General features: G+C 45.6%; 7 protein-coding genes across 9 annotated transcripts; 5 read left to right on the top strand and 2 right to left on the bottom strand.

The window, feature by feature from the left end:
- Positions 1 to 984: 984 nt before the first annotated feature.
- On the bottom strand, positions 985 to 1,537 carry BDBG_08831 (uncharacterized protein; the record flags this gene model as incomplete). Its single annotated transcript, XM_031723749.1, has 2 exons — positions 985 to 1,202; positions 1,291 to 1,537. 2 exons carry the CDS (start codon positions 1,535 to 1,537, stop codon positions 985 to 987), a joined length of 465 nt encoding a protein of 154 aa, XP_031581043.1.
- A 700-nt stretch (positions 1,538 to 2,237) lies between these two features.
- On the top strand, positions 2,238 to 4,734 carry BDBG_08830 (UPF0023 family protein). Its single transcript, XM_002620757.2, has 3 exons — positions 2,238 to 2,702; positions 2,787 to 4,379; positions 4,429 to 4,734. The coding sequence occupies exons 1-2, from the start codon at positions 2,630 to 2,632 to the stop codon at positions 3,782 to 3,784; spliced, it is 1,071 nt and encodes a 356-aa protein (XP_002620803.1). The 5' UTR covers positions 2,238 to 2,629; the 3' UTR covers positions 3,785 to 4,379; positions 4,429 to 4,734.
- On the bottom strand, positions 4,132 to 7,275 carry BDBG_08829 (uncharacterized protein). Its single transcript, XM_002620756.2, has one exon. The coding sequence runs from the start codon at positions 5,697 to 5,699 to the stop codon at positions 4,857 to 4,859; it is 843 nt and encodes a 280-aa protein (XP_002620802.1). The 5' UTR covers positions 5,700 to 7,275; the 3' UTR covers positions 4,132 to 4,856.
- On the top strand, positions 6,528 to 12,033 carry BDBG_08828. Of its 2 annotated transcripts, none has more exons than XM_031723747.1 (4): positions 6,528 to 7,240; positions 7,315 to 7,885; positions 7,941 to 8,449; positions 8,553 to 12,033. In XM_031723747.1, exons 2-4 carry the CDS (start codon positions 7,863 to 7,865, stop codon positions 10,397 to 10,399), a joined length of 2,379 nt encoding a protein of 792 aa, XP_031581041.1. In that variant the 5' UTR covers positions 6,528 to 7,240; positions 7,315 to 7,862; the 3' UTR covers positions 10,400 to 12,033. The 2 variants fall into 2 exon arrangements, with proteins under 2 accessions (XP_031581041.1, XP_031581042.1); XM_031723748.1 differs by having other exon boundaries at positions 6,609 to 7,205.
- A 408-nt stretch (positions 12,034 to 12,441) lies between these two features.
- Positions 12,442 to 12,995, top strand: BDBG_17876 (the record flags this gene model as incomplete). 2 transcript variants are annotated; one of them, XM_031725501.1, is made up of 2 exons in its annotated part: positions 12,442 to 12,665; positions 12,801 to 12,995. In XM_031725501.1, the coding sequence occupies 2 exons, from the start codon at positions 12,442 to 12,444 to the stop codon at positions 12,853 to 12,855; spliced, it is 279 nt and encodes a 92-aa protein (XP_031581039.1). In that variant the 3' UTR covers positions 12,856 to 12,995. The 2 variants fall into 2 exon arrangements, with proteins under 2 accessions (XP_031581039.1, XP_031581040.1); XM_031725502.1 differs by having other exon boundaries at positions 12,769 to 12,995.
- A 52-nt stretch (positions 12,996 to 13,047) lies between these two features.
- Positions 13,048 to 14,205, top strand: BDBG_17875 (uncharacterized protein; the record flags this gene model as incomplete). Its single annotated transcript, XM_031725500.1, has 4 exons — positions 13,048 to 13,162; positions 13,360 to 13,447; positions 13,718 to 13,896; positions 13,982 to 14,205. The coding sequence occupies 4 exons, from the start codon at positions 13,048 to 13,050 to the stop codon at positions 14,203 to 14,205; spliced, it is 606 nt and encodes a 201-aa protein (XP_031581038.1).
- Positions 14,206 to 15,460: 1,255 nt separating this feature from the next.
- BDBG_08826 (uncharacterized protein) lies at positions 15,461 to 17,190 on the top strand (the record flags this gene model as incomplete). The annotated part of the gene is made up of 3 exons (XM_031723746.1): positions 15,461 to 15,525; positions 15,843 to 16,131; positions 16,242 to 17,190. 3 exons carry the CDS (start codon positions 15,461 to 15,463, stop codon positions 16,452 to 16,454), a joined length of 567 nt encoding a protein of 188 aa, XP_031581037.1. The 3' UTR covers positions 16,455 to 17,190.
- Positions 17,191 to 19,553: the final 2,363 nt, after the last annotated feature.

The following is a 19,553-nucleotide window of genomic DNA, read 5'->3' as shown; positions in this document are numbered from 1 at the left end:
GAGTTTTGCAAATGATCCGTCTGCGGCTTCATGGATGCATGGTCGAACCAGTATGCAGTTTCCTACATGTTTATGTGCCTCAAACAGCTTCCAGGATGACATCATCCCTTGGAAGCGTATTGGGATCATCATATCGGACATTGCTCCAGAGTCTGCAGCGCCTACTTCTCAAGCCAATCATGAGAGGCATAACCAAGACAGTATTATAAACTTTGGCATTATTCTACCGTTGGAACTGCCCTGTAGGGAATTTGATGTTATATACCCGGTGGGGTCGCTCCGCATTTGTCCAGGAGCCAAGGTTGTATACACTAACAAGTTTTTGCGAACTGGGATAGAACTAAACTTGGGCTGTGGCCAGGCTGACATCTAGCACAAAGTGTTACCCAACCATGGCGATGGCATTATCTATGTTGCATTACAGGTTATGGAAGAGTCATGGTATGTGTCTTGCAACGGTTTCAATTATAATAAAAAAAACATGGACATCGTACCATTCTTTAGGAATGGGGTTGATAAAATTACCATGTAATGGAATATCCGCCGTCGATAGGATGATCTGCTGCAACTACTAGTCCCCAGTTAAGGAATTGACCAGACTCTGTGCGTAACGGAAAAGCCTGACGACCTTACCTGCCAGGCTCCAAAGCGGAAAACCACAGACCCCATCCATCATATGTCGCGAAGACCCCTCCCCTAAGTACTGTACATCCGGCGTGTGTGGATTTATTACTGATGGGGCTCTTCCGGGTCATCACTCGCAACCCACCGCCCTCTCCAAGGCCTATTTGTCCCCTCCCTCTACCCTGTGGGTGGGTTATTCATGAAGACAGGACGTCTAATGGCGTATTTGCTGACTTTTCAATACTGTGCAGCCGAACCGGGGTGCCCCCCAGATAATTTTCAAAACACTGGTAAAACGAAATGAAATATCTGGGTGCCGTTGGACGAGGGAAACACCTATCCAGGGTGACAGCTCCTTCGTTATTGTCCTTGATTCCTCTTCCATTTTGCCTGCCACGGGATGAAAGACACGCGTGTTACGCAGAAGGCCATCATTATGTACTTACTTATTTCCCAATTCGGCTTTAAGATAGGACTCGGGTCGACGTCAAAATTTTCACGACCCTGAAACTGTTTTTTTGAGCCCAGCATGACATCGGGGAGGAGTGTCTCATTTTGGGCGATATCTCCTGTCGGTTCTATTGACCTGCATGTGGGAAGTTCCGTTTGATATGGCTGCCCATTCGATTTTAAAGAGGCAATAGCAAGGCCAATGCGCTATCACACTTGGAACACCGTTTGGATTAGAAGTCAGATGCTCCAGCACAATGACTGCATAGCTCTCCCAGTATTGCGTCCCTGTGATGGAAATATTCATTGTTATAAAATAATCCGTAATGATATTGAAGAGCAGTTCAGGTTCGCCAACATCTCGTCGGCAATCGACATTCTCCGTATCTTGATTGAATCGGTAGGAATGGTTCGTCATCCAACGGAACGTTCGAGGATCTGGTGTAGTTGGCAAGGACTGCATGCGAAATAGGAGAAAATGGCCGTCCAATGACACCGAAATACCGCCTGGGAAGAAGGATCCAGCAGTGCTGAGCAGAGCAGCTATATTTCAAGAAGACTCCTAGGATCCTCTTGAAGGTTCAAGACGAGAACGATGTGCCGGCAATCAGGAACAACCTCTGAGGACGATTCCTTACCAGTTTCTTGTTCTTTTTTGCTCAGGGGTCGGGTGAGCACATTTAAGCGTCAGAGAAGTTCTCTCCGCTGGAATGGGGGGGATTGTCAGTAAGGCGACTGACCACCGCTTTCTCCCGAATTGAAAAGGTATTTCCGAGAATAAAATAACAGTGAGTTCGCGATATCAATAATAGTATCACAAGGAACGAGGGTAGGGGGAGCCAAATTTAAGCATCGATTTGAAGCTGCCGACCCTAGGACGGATCACTTTTTCTCTCACGATCCACGGATGACAGAGATTGCATAGTCAGAGAGAGTCTAATAACCTTCCCCTTGAATCAAAGGATCTTCTGAATGCATCACTGGTCATCTGAGGTATGTCACTGAATAGTGCAAAAACACCATGAACTTGCAAATTGAGCTGCAAAATTGAAGGCTGTGATTTTGATTAGCTGCGCTGATTTACAGATGGTAGACCAAACGAGAGGCGCACAAAGATAGCCTGATTGGAATCTTAACTTCACTTACGCCGTGGTCATTAGTAACTTGGTTTGCGAGCATGGTGTTTCTTTTCTTCTTTTCTTCCTGTATGGAGTCAGTTCTTGACCACGAGGAGGAGGGGAACTAGGTAGGAGGCTAGCCGGCACGTGAAAGTTGCTGGGCATGGCACCGTCATGTTTGTTCTGTTTACAATTTTTCCTTCCCCCTCTATTCTTCCCCCCAAGTCAACCCATCCACGTATATATGTCTATATGTCAAGACATCACTCGATTTTATATGAAGTATTGGTTTTATTAACAAAATAAATACCGTTACCACCATCATATTTTTTGTTACAATCCTGTATTGAATCCCTATATAAGATTCCAGCATTCAAACAGCCCCATCCCGTTAAAACCAACATTCAGCTGCCAATTACCCCTCATTTCCTCTCAAAATGCCTGTAGGCATAAACCAACCCTCAAACCAGATTCGATTCACGAATGTCTCTATCGTCCGGTTGAGAAAAGGTTAGTAAAACCCCCCCTCGTCTACTGTTTTTCGTTACTTCAACCATCTCTCACACGCATAAATCTAACCACAACCATCTCCAGGCAAGAAACGCTTCGAGCTAGCTTGCTACAAAAACAAGCTCCTCGAATACCGCTCAGGGACTGAAACGGATTTGGATAATGTCCTTCAGATCCCCACAGTCTTCCTCTCAGTCTCCAAGGCCCAGACAGCCCCTGCTGCAGAGTTAACCAAGGCGTTCGGCACCAAGGCGTCTAACGATGAGATAATTCAGGAAATTCTGCGGAAGGGTGAGGTCCAGGTTGGTGAGCGTGAGAGGAGAGATGTCCTCGAGCGTATTGAGAAAGAGGTAATAGAGATCGTCAGTGCGAGGTTGGTTGATCCTGTGTCAAAGCGGGTTTATACCACTGGTATGATTTCGAAGGCGCTGGATCAGCTGAGTGCTGTGAGCGGGCAGCAAGGTGGCACCGCTGCTCCCAACAAGGGTAAAGCTTCTGAGACTGCTGAAACGCCTGATGCTGCTCCTGGGGAACCAGACACTGCTGAGGAGGATGAGAAGACACCCAAAAAGCCGATGTGGACCGGCGTTGTGACGAAGAAATCTGCCAAGACTCAGGCCCTCGATGCCATGAGAGCGCTGATTGCCTGGCAGCCCATCCCCGTCATGCGGGCCCGTATGCGTCTGCGGATCACATGTCCCACGTCGATCCTTAAACAGGCTGTCAAATCTTCTCCTGGCTCTGGTGGTGGTGGCGGGAACCACGGGTCATCTCCTTCGAAAGGTGGGAAGAAGGGTAAAAAGGGCCACGCGCGTTCCGGTTCAAATGCTTATGTTGAGGATGATGATCATGACCAAGTGCACGAGACTGCCGCACCAAAGGCGTCCGGCACAGTCAAAGATCGCATCCTAAGCTATTTCGAGCAGGTCGAGGTACAAGATGTGCTAAATGCGGATGAATGGGAGGTTATTGGGTTTGCAGAACCAGGGGCCTTTAAGGGCCTGAGTGAATTCGTGGGAGGAGAGACGAAGGGGAAGGGAAGGGTGGAAGTTTTGGATATGGCGGTTACTCACGAGGAGTGAAGGGCAAGTGAAGAGACTGATGTCTGTTTTCTTTGTTTTTGTTTTTGTTTTTGCATTGGTTTGCTATGCGTTGTTTAATTGGGCCGGTACTTGATATCCAGATGAAACTATGGATGGTCATAACTTTTTATATACCTCCGGGCTTTGGTTTTTTCGACATGTTGTTATTTATGAATTTCATACTGGTTGAGAATAATGAACCTTTCTCACCGGATTACTCCAACTCTAAATTTTGTTTTTCTACAAGAGCATATGCGAATTTACAAGTTTATCGTATAAGTTCTTGCAAGTTTCGCCCTTGTCACGGCCGATCAGCCAAGCCATAGACACCAAAGAAAGCCCTTATAAATATTTCGCGAATGGCAACAAACCCTATGTTAACTGTGATACTAGGTTATTCATTAAATTCAGACCCATTTCAACTCAGTTACCCCACTCGCTGCCTTCGAGTGTCATTCATAATTCGTTGAAGGGGAAAACCAACTGGACCAAAAAACCACCGGAGATAACCCAGTTGGTTTACAGACTGCGTTGGCTCCTGTTATAAAAACTTGGTGCAGAGAGAGCGTAAACAAGGGAGCCGCAATTAACTCAGGTATTTATTTAGCCATAATCTATGTTTCAGCATGACCTAATGTCTATAGATATGTCTCTATCAATCTATAAGTATAGACTCGCCATAAGTTTGAAACATTTTTGAACATCAAATCGGCCCGGTGTACTGCCAAATTGAATTTCATAACAGTTTCAAAACTTATGGCGAGGTACTGAATGTATCTAAACCTCTGTCTATGTACATGTTTAGCATAAATGCGCGGAGAACAAAGGGATAATAATAGGCCACAAAGACAGAAAAACAAAGAAAACAAAAGAGGAATAACAAAATAAAGCAACCTACATACGAATGACAATTCAATGTAAGAGAATTCGCGCCACCACCCAGTGCTTATATGCTCATATCAAACAGAAACCCAAGCGCCCGGTAACCAATTATCTAAGCCAACAGACAAAGGAAAAGAATGAACCGATACATCGTAGCAGTGATATAATACCAACACAAAAATATCATTACTCATGATCTTAGCTTTATCGCGTGCAACGCACTCGATAGCTGCTCTGACGAGACGGGCCGGGACATGGACGGTGACACAGCTTCCTTTTCTGCCTCTGAGACCCGATTTGGTTGAACGGCGGAGATTGTTGCTGCATCCACCTGAGTGGGTAGCGTATCTTGCGTTTGCAATGTGAGGAGCGTAGAGGAGCTCATGTTTCCGTCGACTGGTTGTAGTATGGTAGCCCTGATATTAGGAGCGATAGGAGGACCACTATCGATATCCCTTCGTTCTGAGAAGGTGGTGGTAATTGGTGATGTGGAATACACAGTAGACGAGATAATTCCTGATGCGTCCTTCGACGGCATTAGCGGATGCCGCTGATGCACATCCCCTACTCCGCCATTAATGCACTGCACAACCCCTCGCTCGCTCTCTACGCTCCCTCTGCGGCTCGGTGGTGCCCTCGTCCCCATCGGAGAGAGCTCTGAGAGCATCGACCGCGGCCGATCCGCACTCAACATTGCGTTGGATATCGAATACGCCGCCAGCCGCTGGATATGGGCTTCATCGAATGGGCCACGGTATTTCGACCGCGGTACCTCGTGTGCCTTGTATAGCTCTATCTTCGGCTTGCCGTTTGCTCGATATTTGATCTTGCCCGGTTTGACGCCTATCGAAGGTCCGATTCCGCCGCCTCTGTGATCGCGGGCCTGGCTGGGCCAGTAACCGTTCTTCGGACGGCTTGATTTCTGGTTCTTGGAGTCTTTGGACGTTTGGGTGGGAGAGGAGCCAGGGAGAGACCCGGAATCGGAGCGGGAGAAGACGCGTTTGATCTTCTCGCGGAGGGGTTTTATTGACATATTGACGAACGTCCGAAGATTCGACCTGCGAGGAATTGCTCCTTAATCGACGTCAGAGGGAAGCGGCGGAAACGGATTTGCTGGTGAAACGAGCGTGAAAGGTAGAGGAAACCTGTCGAGAAACTCTGACCATGGCTTCAAGACGTAAGATGTGCCTTTTTTGTCCTGCCGGGGAAGGGGAAGGGTTAAGAGGATCAGGTTTTTAAGGTATGGTCACGTCAGAACGAATTCAGGTCCAGATTTATTTTGGTCCCTTGGTTCCTTTTGATTTAGCCTTTCTCCAACACTCGCACCGCCTGCTGCGTCTAGAACGAAAATTTAATGCTATCGCCGGGTGGATCGGAACTGGGGTTTTGTGCATGATCTGCTGGCTATCCCTTTTCCGTACGCAAAAATTCACCACGGAATGGGAAATAATAATAATAATAATAACAGATCTCCACAAAAGACAGGAAGATGTGCTTATATAGTTAGTTCGCAAAATATGGGACCCTGTTAGCCCGCTCTAAGCCTCCAGGCTCGACTATTGGGTGGCCCAGGGGGGTGGATGAGACGGAAATAATCAGACCCCATTTTGTTGCTTGTGCAGTTACTGATTCCCGACGGGAAAAGACCCACAGATGTAACCACGTTCTTGATAAACACCTGTAGTTGAAATGAAGTGCCAGCACTGCCGAGTGGACGGAAGCGGAACAGCTGCGTCCACACCAAGGGTCGATCTAGGTCGGTTTTGGTTTGCAAATGTGTTTAGCCGTCTCCACCTAGCGGCGAGAAAGTTTGGGGTGGATGTGCAGATGTCCGCCTACGAAAGCAGAGCCAATCGTTTATTTTGCTGCTAGCGGAAGAATGTTCCAAGCGCATTCGGTTGCACCCGATTTCGTACTTTCTTACATGCATCAGCGATGCCCATTGCATAGCGGCCAACATGGCTCATCACTGGTGCATCCGGTACAACCACAAGCCTTGGCAACCCGCAGGTGGTATGATTCTTCTGGGGAAACTCAGTTGGGGTTATCTGATTCATCCACCGATCTTGGGGGGCATGGTCTTCGATTGAATGGGTCGCGATCTAGATATACTCGGCGGAAGTTCAGGTCGTGTGTTTTATATCGTTTTTCATTTCACGCGCGGAATTATTATGTCTTTCATGACAACTGCGCCGTATTATTTACGCTGTATTTTACCACTCTGCCGGCAAAGACAACTCACACGTCTGATTGGCCCGCTTATTTCTGCGCTAAACTATTCCGACACTATAAGCTATTCCTTTTCTGGAATGAGAGCAAACGCGTCTACCCCGGCTATTTCTTCTTGGCATCGAGATCTCGCTTACCTCACGTTGTTTCTGATATCAAGTTGTTGCGTTGTGTGAGAGATTGAGTTGTTCTCTATATGTAGTTATGTGTCTTTAGAGCTGCTTATGTTGTAGTAGATGATTAACAACTAATGCTAGCAATCACTATCCTAAAGCTTACCGCGCTCTTCGCCGCGGGAGGGAGCCGAGCAGTAGGTGGTTTCCGAGCTCACCCAATTGCTCAATGGCAAGTCAATCTATCAGCCTTGGAGGAAATCTTTTTTATAGGATATACGCTAATGTTTAAACTGGGAGAAATAGCCTCAGCTATTTTGTTTAATAGTATATTTTGAGTTCTCTAAAAGCATGACCGGACTAGAACCATGGAAACCTCATACTCTGCTAAGACAGTGTGTGCTTCACAACAAAACATCAGCAATGGCTGCAAGCCCTTGTGGCGTCAACCAATTGTTGGACTTGCAAATATGACGTGCAATGACTTCATCACGTCTACTGCAACCCCAAACCCGTGCCCCATCCGTCAGCTCCATCCTCTCTTCTCTTCTCCTGAAAACAATTGAACGACTATTCCACGAGCCACTCTGTTTCTCTCTAAAAAAAATAATCATATGCAAAGTCATCATATATATCAAGCAGGGAGTTTTTTGGCCTTCTCTTTTCAACGATACCGCCCCTATATCTGCTACTCTCAGTGTCATCATCAGTTTCCTGTGTTGTGATCTCTTTCCGTTCCTTCCGCTGCAACATCGCCACATATTAAAGCAGTTATAATCATTATTTGATATCTGGGAGCAGTTTGGTGCATCTAATTTAAAAGTGTCAATTCCCCTATCCTTTAGCGATACAACATGCAAAGGGTGAAGTCGCTCGTGTAAGCTCCGTGCAATTTTCGTCTTTGTATAATGCGCGTGCTAACAAAAGGACAGCCATCGTGAGCCGAAGGAGTCCGGAAAGTCTGCATCTCACATTCAAAGAGCGCGCTCGAGAAGGGTATCGGATGCAGTCTTAGCCGGACAAGGGTCCCATTTGGCAGATCTACGATCAAGTGCGGCACCGGAAAAGGTTCAGCCCCGCTATCCTGATGAAGAGGCAGCCTTCGCAAGCCGCCCTTCATCTCCTGAACCGCACCATCGTCGCATTGATTCTGGTGTCGCTGGACTGGAATCGTCACAGCAAGAAAGCAAGGCGCTTGTCAATGGCCCCCCAACTGGCGCTACTGCTGGAGGAACCAGCAGAGGTCAAAATGCTCCACTGCTCAAAGCCAGCATGAGAACCCAGGAGAGATCTACAAGGCCGGGTGGTGTTGCTACTGCGCAAAAGCAACAAATCGGTGCTCGAAAAGTAGGGGTCACCGATGAGATGAAAGCAGCAGCGTCTGCAGCTGCATCTGCCTACTTTCGCCGCATACCTAATGCGCCTGGAGAAACGATGAGGTGTAAGCATTATTGCATCTTTATATAAAGCCATTGCGATCATTTGAGTCCGCTCGTGTTTCTGTCCATTCCTACCTTGTCGCTAACATCCGAACTATAATGAAGCCGGGAAAGCTGTACATCGTTTGAATAAATCTCAAGAGCCTCCCATATCTGCCTGGGGGAAAGGTAGGGAGTGCCGCCCTCTTGCGCATGACCCTTTGGCTGGGGTGCCCTGGAGAGACTCCAGCACCCTTGGTTATTATGCGAACCCTGCTTCCCCGCCTTCCAGAGTACGAAAAAAAGAGCTACAGCGTCTTGCTCAACCTGAGCCCCGCGCTGCAGAGACGGGACAAACTGGGAAAGCTGAGTATGAGCCCGAAAGGTATTCTGGAATGATGAAAGAGCCAGGCACGGAGGAACCCGAGAGACAGTATGAAAGGCCTTTAGGCATGGAAGCTCCCGTAGAGGAGAAGGCGTATGTGGTACCCAGTACTGAAGGCCAAGCGATGCCCCAGGGGGGAGGTCGTCGTCCGCATGAAACAGAGCTTGAGAGACCTACGGGTGAAGGGCTCGAGGTGCCTCTAGAGGCTCCCATGCAACCTACCGCTGTTGGACCTCCACAGTCTGCCCGAGTCCCCCAGCCTGAACATGAGTATGTAACTGCTGAGGAAATTGCCGCCCGCGAAGAAGCAACACGCCGGGCAGTTATAGAAGAGACAACGGCTAAAAGAAAGGCAGCAGAGCAACTTGCTGCGAGGGAGGCTGTTACTCAAGAAGCTGCCACTAGAGAAAATATTGCCCGAGAGACAGCTCAGTATGAGGTCGCAGCCATGGAACAGGCGACCAGGGAGGCGTATGCTAGAGAGAATGCGGCGAGAGAATCCGCAGAGGCAGAATTAGCTGTGCTGGAGGAAGCAACCCGTCAAGCAGTAGCAAGGGAAGCGGCTGCTCGTGACGCTGCAGCTGCAACGATACAATCCACCGAAGCTGCGACCAGAGAAGCAGTTGCAAACGAAACACTTGCGAAACAAACAGTGACAGAAAGAATGTCAACCAAAGAGACGGTCACCAGAGAAGCTGTTGCCAGGGAGGCAGCAGCACGTGAGGCTGCTAATATGGAGGCTGCTATCAAACACGCGAACACACGAGAAGTAGCAGCTGAAGAGGTAGCTGTTAGAGAAGCTGCGTTACGGGAAGGTGGATTCGATGAAGCCATCGCTAGGGATGCTGCACTCAGAGAAGTCGCGGCAGAAGAAGCAGCTGCGATACGTGCTGAAGGAGGTGAAGACTTTATGCAGCAGGAGCCCGGCCCCGGGGATACACTTGGTCGTGAACCTGGTCCTGGATCGGTTGCCGCAGGGGGAGCATTTGCCGAGGGGCCTCCTCCAGAACAGATGGCGACTGGTGGCGCAGCGCCATCTGCCATACCAGCTGATGCAGGTGCCCCTGCGGCCCCCGTGGCTGTGCCAGTCAATCAACCTTCTTCTGCGGAACAAAATCTCGGCGCACAGGTCGAGGAACAACGGCAAGGAGTAGCGCCACCTGCGGGCAGGAGGCCTTCTAATGAAGAGAAGGAACTTGAGAAACAGCGAACAAAGGAGGAGAGGAAGCTTGAAAAGCAGAGAACAAAAGAAGAGAAGAAGCTTGAAAAACAAAGAACCAAGGAAGAGAAGGCTCTGCAGAAACAGAGGACCGAGCAGGAGCAGAAGCTTAAAAGGGAAGGATCTGAAGAAGAAAAATCCCGCCAGACGCAATTAAAAAAGGAACAAAAGGAGACGGAGAGGCAAAAAGTAAAAGCCCAGAAGCAGCTGAAGAAGTCACGGAAGAAGCAGGAAAGGGAAGCCAAGAGGCAAGGCCAGCAAGACAATTCACTGCTGTCCAAGATACGTCGGAGTATACGAGGCGAACGACCAGCTGATTATGGAGTGGAGCGAACTGTCCCCGACAGTGCACCTGCGACTCACACCTGATGCCCCCTAACCGTTGTCACCAGTTGTTATTGAATTTCTTTGATCATGAATTTTATAACATTTTTCCACTTCCCCCCCTTTTCTTTTCCTTTTTTTGTCCATTGTTTTGGTTTCCCCTTGGACCTACGGCCGGTCGTTTCAAAATCGAAGATCACTAAGTAATTTTATTGAAAAAGTATGAATTACTTGGTCAACCGAGTGACGTAATGTGGAGAGGGCAACATTTGGAGCATGTGAACTGTTGATAATATGTTAATATCCAAAGGTTACCGGGGTTAATGTATCTTTATTTCGGTTGGTTATAGCAAAAGGGTCTTGGTTGTGGGAGTTGAGCGGGTTTATCCTCATTATCTCCTCTTTTTCCTTGCAATACCCCCTCTATATATACATATATTGGGACGCTGTTCAAGTTAGGGGCTTTTTGTCGTTAGTCTCTCTTTATTTGTGGTTTAATTCCTTATCTTCATAATTACCTATCCTCGAATTTTTCCCCTGTTTTCAACATAACACGTTCTCTTTGCTCCCTTGGTGGAAAAGTGACTACCTTTTATGTTTAGTCTCCCAATTCTTCTATTTATTTTATTTTTACTTTTATTTCATTTTGAGTCCAGCTTTCTCTAAAGCAACCTCAGAAAAAGCGAGTCCATCAAGCGAAAAAGATTTGCGAGAAAATGTGGAAAGTGAATCGGATGCAGGACACCCCAAATACTGATGCTCATAGTGTTATTGAATATCATAATGTAATATTGTTATATATATGTTTTCATATGTTCTAACACATGTTTCACGTAACTATTTGGGTAAATTGATAGCCCATCTAGTATCTTTGGAAGGAAGAAAGGCTCCCCTTTACATTACGCTCGGTGTTAGGGCATTCTTGACCACGTGATCAGGATTGCCCTAGTTACTACGAAAGCTGTCCACGGGTCTCTCTATATTCATCATGATTGATTCTTTTTAACCAGACCTAAACAACTTTTCTCTGCCCTGAGATTTATGGACCTAGGAACTAGTCGACACGACGTGAAGAAATAAGTATGCGAGCTATCAATTGGAGGCTGATGCAGCTTCCTAGATCCTTTCTACATGGCTACATTCCAGCATTCGCAAACCTAGGCATGTGGTCTTATCATCCGCTCTTGTAAGCTTCTTGTTGGAGCAAAATGCCTCATAGTCACACGTTCATAAATGTATAGTAATGTAGCTTCAAGCCATCTACTCCGTACTGTACATGCCACCCTTCAACTCTCCTCGGAAATCCGCGTCATCTCTGAGCTATTCCTGGTGGTTGGACATGGTGGCTTTAGTTTCTATGAAATAATTTTCCCCTCCTACGCCCGCATCTGCAGTTCATTTAGTATGCAGGGTTTCAACTGGTAGGGATGGACAGGCTTCTCACACTGTGTCTGCAGGGATTTTGGGACATGGTGGGATTTTAATGCTGACTCTAGGAATATCAACCCCTCTCTTTTTGGGCTCTGTTGAATATTTGCCATTTGCATCCAAAATTCTTAACACAAATGCGGAAAATAAGCAATATCTGCGCGCTTTTCTTGCCTCGCTGATAGACTATAGATCAATATACATTCAGATTCTTTGTGACGCAATTGGCCAGTGGTGTTTCTGCCGCTGAAACGAAGCTGCAGTGATCGCGAGGTGAAGAATCTTGTCACTTTCCTTTCAGCCTTCGGCTAGAGAACCAATTCTTTGTCTCCGGATTTATCTTTTACGACCAGGCTTGAAAGTCAACGAGTTGACCATCCACTGGCCGAGTGGGGAGAGGTTCATGCGTCGTGGGTAAACAAAATCGAGAGCACTAATAGAGGAAGCTATCTGAAATTATTGAAAAGGCGCGTCCGAGAGTTCCTTTCTTCTCTTGGCCTCATGTCATTGTCACACCACACCATCGCTTCCTCGGCTTGACACGGATAACTACCTATGTACAAGGAACATAGCTTTCATTGCCCCGCTAAGATAGTATATCCTAGCCCGCACCTACACATCAAGCTCCATGAGCACACCTAGTGTTATTGTTGGCAACCATGGTTCATCTCGCAGCAGTTCGAAGGGAATCAATTCGACCTATCCAGCGCATCGAAACTATTCCCCTTGAGGAGCTGGAGCCTCAGGAGCATGACTTTTATTCCAGCGTCTATGGCTCTCGATTCATAGCGGAGTTGGAGATGCCGGAGAAAGAGATGCCCAGGGAGGTGGCATATAGAATGATTAAGGACGAGTTGAGTCTGAATGGGAATCCAATCTTGAAGTGCGTTATGGTTTTTTCTGCTTTGCATTTACAATGCCCAGTATCTGTTTGGTTTCGTTAGGGTTGAGGAGCGTGACTACAAGGTTTTACTCTCTCTGTCTAGGGGCTTAAAGTGCTGATTTCGGGAAGGTATAGCTTGGCAAGATTTGCTACTACCTACGCTGTGCATGGTAAGAGATCCAAGATATAGCTTATCCAAGCTATAAGGAGAACCCAGATGATCTTGGATATAGTTTCTGCTCGTTTGATCCGGATACTAATATTCTATCTCGAAATACAGGAGGAAGAGGCGGAGAAGCTCATGACTGAATCCTTCAGCAAAAAATTCATCGATTATCAGGAATATCCGCTGTCTGTAGATATCTAGAGCCGCTTCGTCAATATGATCGCTCGCATGTTCAATGCTCCTGGTGAGGGTTCTCAAGGCCACGCCATGGGGCCATCATGTATCGGTTCCTCTGAGGCTATAATGCTGGGTACTCTTGCAATGAAAAAGTGTTGGTAGAACAAGCATAAGGCAGAGGGAAAGGACTTCTCATGCCCAGGTCTGCTGGGAAAGGTGGCTTGATATTTTGAAGTTGAGAAATTCGTCTTTTACACGAGCGATAGATATGTCATTGGCCAGAAGAGGCTGTCAACCTTGTGCATGAGAATACCATTGACATTTGTGCAATTCTAGGAACTACTTATACAGGTCAGTATGAAGACGTACAAGCAATCAACGATTTGATTGTCCAGCGCGGCATCGATTGTCCCATTCATGTCGACGCTCCTAGTACTGGGTTTGTCGCCCCATTTGTCAACCAAACTTGGAATGGGGTTTCAGACTTGAGAAGGTTGTTTCAATAAATGTCTCCGGACCACAAGTATGGCCTTGTATGTGAAATCCCCTCTGCAAATAACACTACATGTCTACCAGTACTAACCAGTCCCCAGGTTTATCCAGGTATTGGATGGGTGGTCTGGCGCTCTCCAGAGTATCTCCTAAAGAGCGGTTCAACATCAATTACCTCGGTGCTGAACAAGCTAGCTTCACCCTAAATTTCTCCAAGGTGCTTCACAAGTCATCAGTCAAACGCGGCTACGTGCCATAATGGTCAACCTCACCCGCACGCGGATTATCTCGGCGCAGCGCTGAAGGAATTAGGTTTCATTTTCATGAGCGATGGTCGTGGACATGGGTTGCCTCTTGCGGCCTTCCGCCTGTCGCCCAAGCAGGGCTTTGAGTTTGGTGAGTTATCGCTCGCACATCAGTTGCGGGAACGCGGCTGGGTAGTGAGAATCGTAGCGTTCCTCTCACCACTCAATTTTGCTAGGTAGGAGTGAAATTTATGGTGATCAACTGATCTACAGTCCTAGTTATGAGTCCAGGATCCTAGCCTGGAGATCTTTTCATAAAGCAACAGTGGTCTCGACTCTCCGCCTCAGGAATTCTGGAAGATGGAACTGCTCTGATTCCAAGTCTGCTGCTGAATGTTATGATTATCCTCGAACTCTTATTCTCCCTCAAAAGGAAAGATTCCAGTACCCCTTTGAATGAGATAGAGTGCCACTTCCAACATCGGTGGCTAGAGGAGGCGAGGTAGAAGGGTGGAAAGGGGGGGTAACAATAAACCGCCCCTTGTCCAGTTTCTATTCTCCATAGCCAGGCATACGATACCTCAGTCTTTTGATTTTCACCCTTCATCCACCTGCAATTTCTTCCTGGCGAATTTCTAGAACAAGGTGTGGACGCCACCTACTCAGTGGCTTGCTTGTTTTATAGTTACAGCGATAACTTCCTCCAGAATATACCTATGAGCAGCGGACCGATGGACTGTGCTCCCATTTTCAGTTGCACGCCAGGGGAAGTTTGATTGTGGGTATTAGTACTCGGTTTTATAGACTAAATATCAGCTGTGCATGAAGGATGCGGTCCCGACAGAGCCAGGAAGCAGAAAACTTGACCTCGCTAAGTGCGCCACTTGACCTCGTTATGTAAGCTGACCTCGCAAATGTGGCCCGTGCCACTACCTGACCTCGCTCAATACATCTTTTCTTGTAATTTGAAACCACTCTTTCTTTCTTAATTATTTACCATCAATTTAATACTGAAATTATTCTTGAATTTAATAATAAAGTAAGTATTTATATAATTTACACTGAATTGATTATTAACTGATTTTCAATCAATTATTAATTACTTAAATATACAGATTGAATTTATTTTATTACTATAATTAATTAACAATTAATTCAGAATCAATTCAAAATCAATTCAAAATCAATTTAATACTGAAATTATTCTTGAATTTAATAATAATACTGAATTGATTATCAACTGATTTTCAATCAATTATTAATTACTTAAATATATAGATTAAATCTATTTTTATTACTATAATCAATTCAGAATCAATTTAAAATCAATTTAAAATCAATTATTAAATATTTTTATCTTGATATATTTTAAAATTCTGTAAAACATCTCTTTATATTCTATATGAATTTATCTGTTTATTTAATTGATTATGAATCAGCTATACATGCTTTGATTGATTGATGAGCTGAATGAATGAGTGGATTGAAAGGTTGAAAGTCAATTACCAACTGATTATTACTGTATTATGCGAGGTCAGGGTCATGATTATGTAACGAGGTCAAGTGGCGCACTTAGCGAGGTCAAGTTTTCTGTATACACCGACAGAGCTGTTGACTGAACCCTACAACTATAGCGGGCTTGGCGCTTATTATTTGTTTGAGATGGAATTCCTGTGCGTCTAGGGTAAGGGAAAAAGGCGGAGGATGGCAAACAAATGCTCACCAAGTGCGATCTCAATCGACAGTTGCGGCTGAAAATTCTTCATAGGGATGAGATTGAGTAAACCAACCTCCACCTCAATTCCCTGGGCTCGCACGTATTTAAATTGGCATGGAGTCTCCATCTTGAGATCTACACTTTCCTTTCCCCAGCTCCCATGCCTTGGGGATCATTTTTTTCTCACTAGTTCGTCTTCTTCACCTCTCTATTTATATCCATAAGCCTGAAACCCCAAATATTACCCCAATAGCCAATACCCCTTCCCTCGCTGACAATTCAGAATGAAGTATCTATCCATCCTTTCTCTGATCTCTCTCGCATCAGCTACTGTGCCTGTTGCCACAGGCGGATATCAGCCCGGCGGACGTGCAGCTTAGGGGAGTAATCTATGGCGGCACGGAGTGTAGCCAAGGAACATTATTCATAAAAATTGATGACCACGGCACCAAGTGCCCCGTCAGGACAAGAGACCTGTATGCCAGGGGCGGTCCAGGGACTTCCCCGAAGGGCCAGCGCAGGTTTTGCCAACTGAACTTTGACCTTGTTTATCCTTGTGGCTGGTCGTTCTCCATCTTTGGAGCTGAGTATAAGGGCCATGTTTCCCTGCATGGGGACTCGACCGCAAGCTTCAAGACCACGTATTATTTCTCTGGAGAGACGGACCAGGTATGGCTTAATTTTTGACCCCCTTTCTAAAAGACTATTCGCACGGGGTGGTGTGAGGGAATGAATCCATCAGTCAATCACCCACTAATGCACATAACACAAAACCATAGGCGACTAGCACAGTTGACTTTAAGGGCCCTACATCCGAGCATTTCTCCAAGCATAATGTGATAGCTTGGGATACCTGGTCGCCCTGTGGCTCGACCCAAACCATGCTCAACGTGAAGCAGGAGGTGAATGTGCACGGGGCGTGTAAACTCGCAAGCATGTCGGTGGATGGACGGTTTGGCCACATTGTGCTCCTCAAGTGGAGGAGGTGTTAGCTTATTTCCACACATAGCCTTTTTGGTGCTGGTGCAGCTAAACATTCGAAGTTATACGGGAAATGGAGAGAGCCGGGGTTCCATCCTTTCTGACTTTGTGATTTCTAAAGGGTATTTGTGCTATTAAACAGTGTTTCATGGAAGGGAGGGAAGACAACCCACTGGTAGTCTGCTTCTGGAGCCATTGTCCATGATTAGTCCCCAGTATCTTCGTCAAAGGGGAAGATAAATAAAATAAAATATGAAATGGCATGAAACGTGGGAAATACGGGGAACAATACACAAATTGCACAATGACAGTGAAGGGGTAAAAGAAAAAACCAGGCTTTTGTTTTATTTCTGACCTCCCCTCGTTTTGAACCGGCCAATAATAACAAAAAGCGAAGTTCGAAACAGAATTTCTTCTTATTTTGATAAGGGAAATCGAGGATATAGCTTATTTACTTCTCGTGGCCAGAATGACTATTTTCCATGGAGGCTTGGCAGCCTGGAGATAAGTAGGAATCTGTATACTTTTCAGGCGCTAGGATAATTAAATCAATGGACGCTAGAAATTTAGACAGTAAAGCGGGTACAGTACATACATTCATGGTACAGTTCGTGGATGATGGATGATTGATGAACCCCCAAAGATTCGGGGCTGGTTTAGGGGCTGCATGCCTGGAGCTCGGCAGCCAGGTTAGGCGTGCAGCCCCTGTAACTTCTGTTCTTGCGAGTCAGATTTATTGAAGGCCCGGTAGGTATTCCTTGTGCGCCCCAGCAGTTTTGTTGCAAACCACACTGAGCTCAACACAAACACGAACGGCCAACTTCGAAGAAACTCCATGTTTCAAATTGTCCGACTGGATGCTATTGTCCCTTTCAAAGCATCACTTGCTCTTTCAACCCATTGTCTTGCAGTTTCTTTGATGAGGAGAAGGTTGAGAAATGTTGGCTTTTGGCGGTGAGACCACGGTTCTCTCCATGCTTCATGGAGAACAGAGAATACAATATGTTCCCTTTGCAGACTTGGAGTAACTAATAAGTTACTCCTTTTTTCAGATGATGGCGAAAGCGCTCGCTCACAATCTATCACGCCCTAGCTCGTGGCTAGCACATTTGCACTCGAGACCAGCTATCAGAACACTATCAAATTGCCTCTCTCTCTGCGTTGCTCAAATGCGAATAACAGGGACGGACACATCTTTGCTTCCGCCTCTTACCTCTAGGCACGGATGACGTAGTTAGTAGTTAACTACTATCGTGCATGTTCTTGGACGCCTATCTGGCCTCGAATTTTCGAAATCTCTACAGTCTAGGCCGGGCTTGATCGAGTGAGAACATCCCCAACGACAACTTAGCGTTTGCGGCAGGAATGCCAGTTGCTTGCATAAATTGCTTCAAGATTTCATGATGGAGCCCGGCGGGCAATCAACAGTCTGGTTAAACTGTCTTATCAGCGGTCGAGTAAAGGTTTTTCTTCACCACCTCGACAAAGAATCAGGAGATGTTATTTGACTCCTGAAAGTGACCTCTGCACTTTTTTCTTGAATCATGACTTGAGCACGTCTATGTAATAATAATGTACATGTACAGTAGTGTAGTGGCAAGTCAGTGTACCAGGCCAGGGGCTCCGGGGCTGAGAATATAAATATCAACCCCCTCCCTCTATTTATTAAATAAAATCTCAACCAAGTATATAATATGGCTTTAGATACATGATTTGAATAGCTAGATCAATAAAGAATAATATAATCTTTAATATATTTCTCAAAATTTATTTAGATATGTGATGAAATGAAAATCAGTTGAGATTTGGAATCTCAGTTTATACCTAGGTAGCAGCTCATACACTCACTGATTATGTCTTTTTAATCTGAAGAGCCCAGACCCGGCGGCTCAATAACCATGACAGTTGAATAGAGAATGAAAGAAATTATTCCTATTCGCTGAGAGAAATAAAATAATATTAATCGTGAGTCTCTAAGAGAGTTTAGAAACTGTTCGGAATATTTTTTGAAACTTTTATTCTGCTTCTTTCTTGTTTTTTCACAGTAGATAATTAGAGCAGGGCAGTTTCAAAGTCTGAGTAATAGGTAAACTTAAAATAATATTGATAATAGCTGAAGAATTCTCTTCACACAATGTTCTTGATTTGAAAGGCATATTTTGATCCATAGAGTGGATGTTGAGTGGTGGAGAAATCAAGGAAGAAGAGGGGGTAAGTTATATGAGAGATGTTATCAGTTTGAGTTAGTTACTGACAGGTTTTCATTCTATTCTTTGGAATAAATCGTCGTCTATCTGCATTCCCTCCCGTCACCAAAAAAAAAAAAAAAAAAAAAAAAAAAAAGAAAAGGGAAAGGAAAAACCCTTCAGTGGTTACAAATTTACCGCCGAAGAGCTTTCCCCAGTGATTCCCTAGTTACTAGACAACCCCATATTCGTTTGGACTACGGAGTATGAAGTTAAACTCGACCAAGCTTCTTTATTTTCAGCGAGGATGTTGAATCCCAGAAGGTATCCGCCTACGGCGCCCCCATACTACTTTCTCATATTTTAAGATTAAAAAAATCCACATATAGAGGCATTTGCCGAGTGCAATACAATACGCGCGCGCCCATGGCGGCCAGATCCAAGATGTTGCCAACAGATAGATGGGTGGTTTGCCTCAAAGGGATTTCTGTCAAGGTGAGATGAAACAGTCAACTCCTTGAATGAATGCCGTTGTCCACTGAGCCTCTTCATCGGATATTTCTTGTTAAAAGCTGTTTCAACTTCAAAAGGCTTTTAACATGCTTCACCCGACCTTGCCATGAACTGGCTGGTCGATTCTATGTATTATGACCTATATTTTTTTTCTTCATCATTGTTGCTGAAACAATAACAATGTATTAGTTCTCCCTTTATATTTTTTATTGAATTTTATTTATTTACTGACTGACTGATTGATTCATTATTCTTTTTTTAAATCATGTATCAACTTCGATATAATCACCGCTTTCCCGGTATGCTTATACTACTTAAATCCCTCGAGCTCTGTTCGCACGCGCAGAACGAAGAATCCAGAACCCAAAGCCCAGAACCCGCAGCACGGCGCACAGAGCATACGCAGCATCA

Source organism: Blastomyces gilchristii (assembly GCF_000003855.2).
Source record: "Blastomyces gilchristii SLH14081 genomic scaffold supercont1.29, whole genome shotgun sequence".
Taxonomy (NCBI): Eukaryota; Fungi; Ascomycota; class Eurotiomycetes; order Onygenales; family Ajellomycetaceae; genus Blastomyces; species Blastomyces gilchristii.
The sequence above is the reverse complement of the archived record's forward strand: the minus strand, read 5'-3'. Positions and strand labels throughout refer to the sequence as shown.

Coding starts and splice junctions, on each gene's coding strand:
- BDBG_08830 (XM_002620757.2), top strand. CDS start 2,630: ATGCCTGTAGGCATAAACCAACCCTCAAACCAGATTCGATTCACGAAT. Junction 2,703..2,786: donor TATCGTCCGGTTGAGAAAAG/GTTAGTAAAACC, acceptor AACCATCTCCAG/GCAAGAAACGCTTCGAGCTA.
- BDBG_08829 (XM_002620756.2), bottom strand. CDS start 5,699: ATGTCAATAAAACCCCTCCGCGAGAAGATCAAACGCGTCTTCTCCCGC.
- BDBG_08828 (XM_031723747.1), top strand. CDS start 7,863: ATGCAAAGGGTGAAGTCGCTCGT. Junction 7,886..7,940: donor CAAAGGGTGAAGTCGCTCGT/GTAAGCTCCGTG, acceptor ACAAAAGGACAG/CCATCGTGAGCCGAAGGAGT. Junction 8,450..8,552: donor GCCTGGAGAAACGATGAGGT/GTAAGCATTATT, acceptor ACTATAATGAAG/CCGGGAAAGCTGTACATCGT.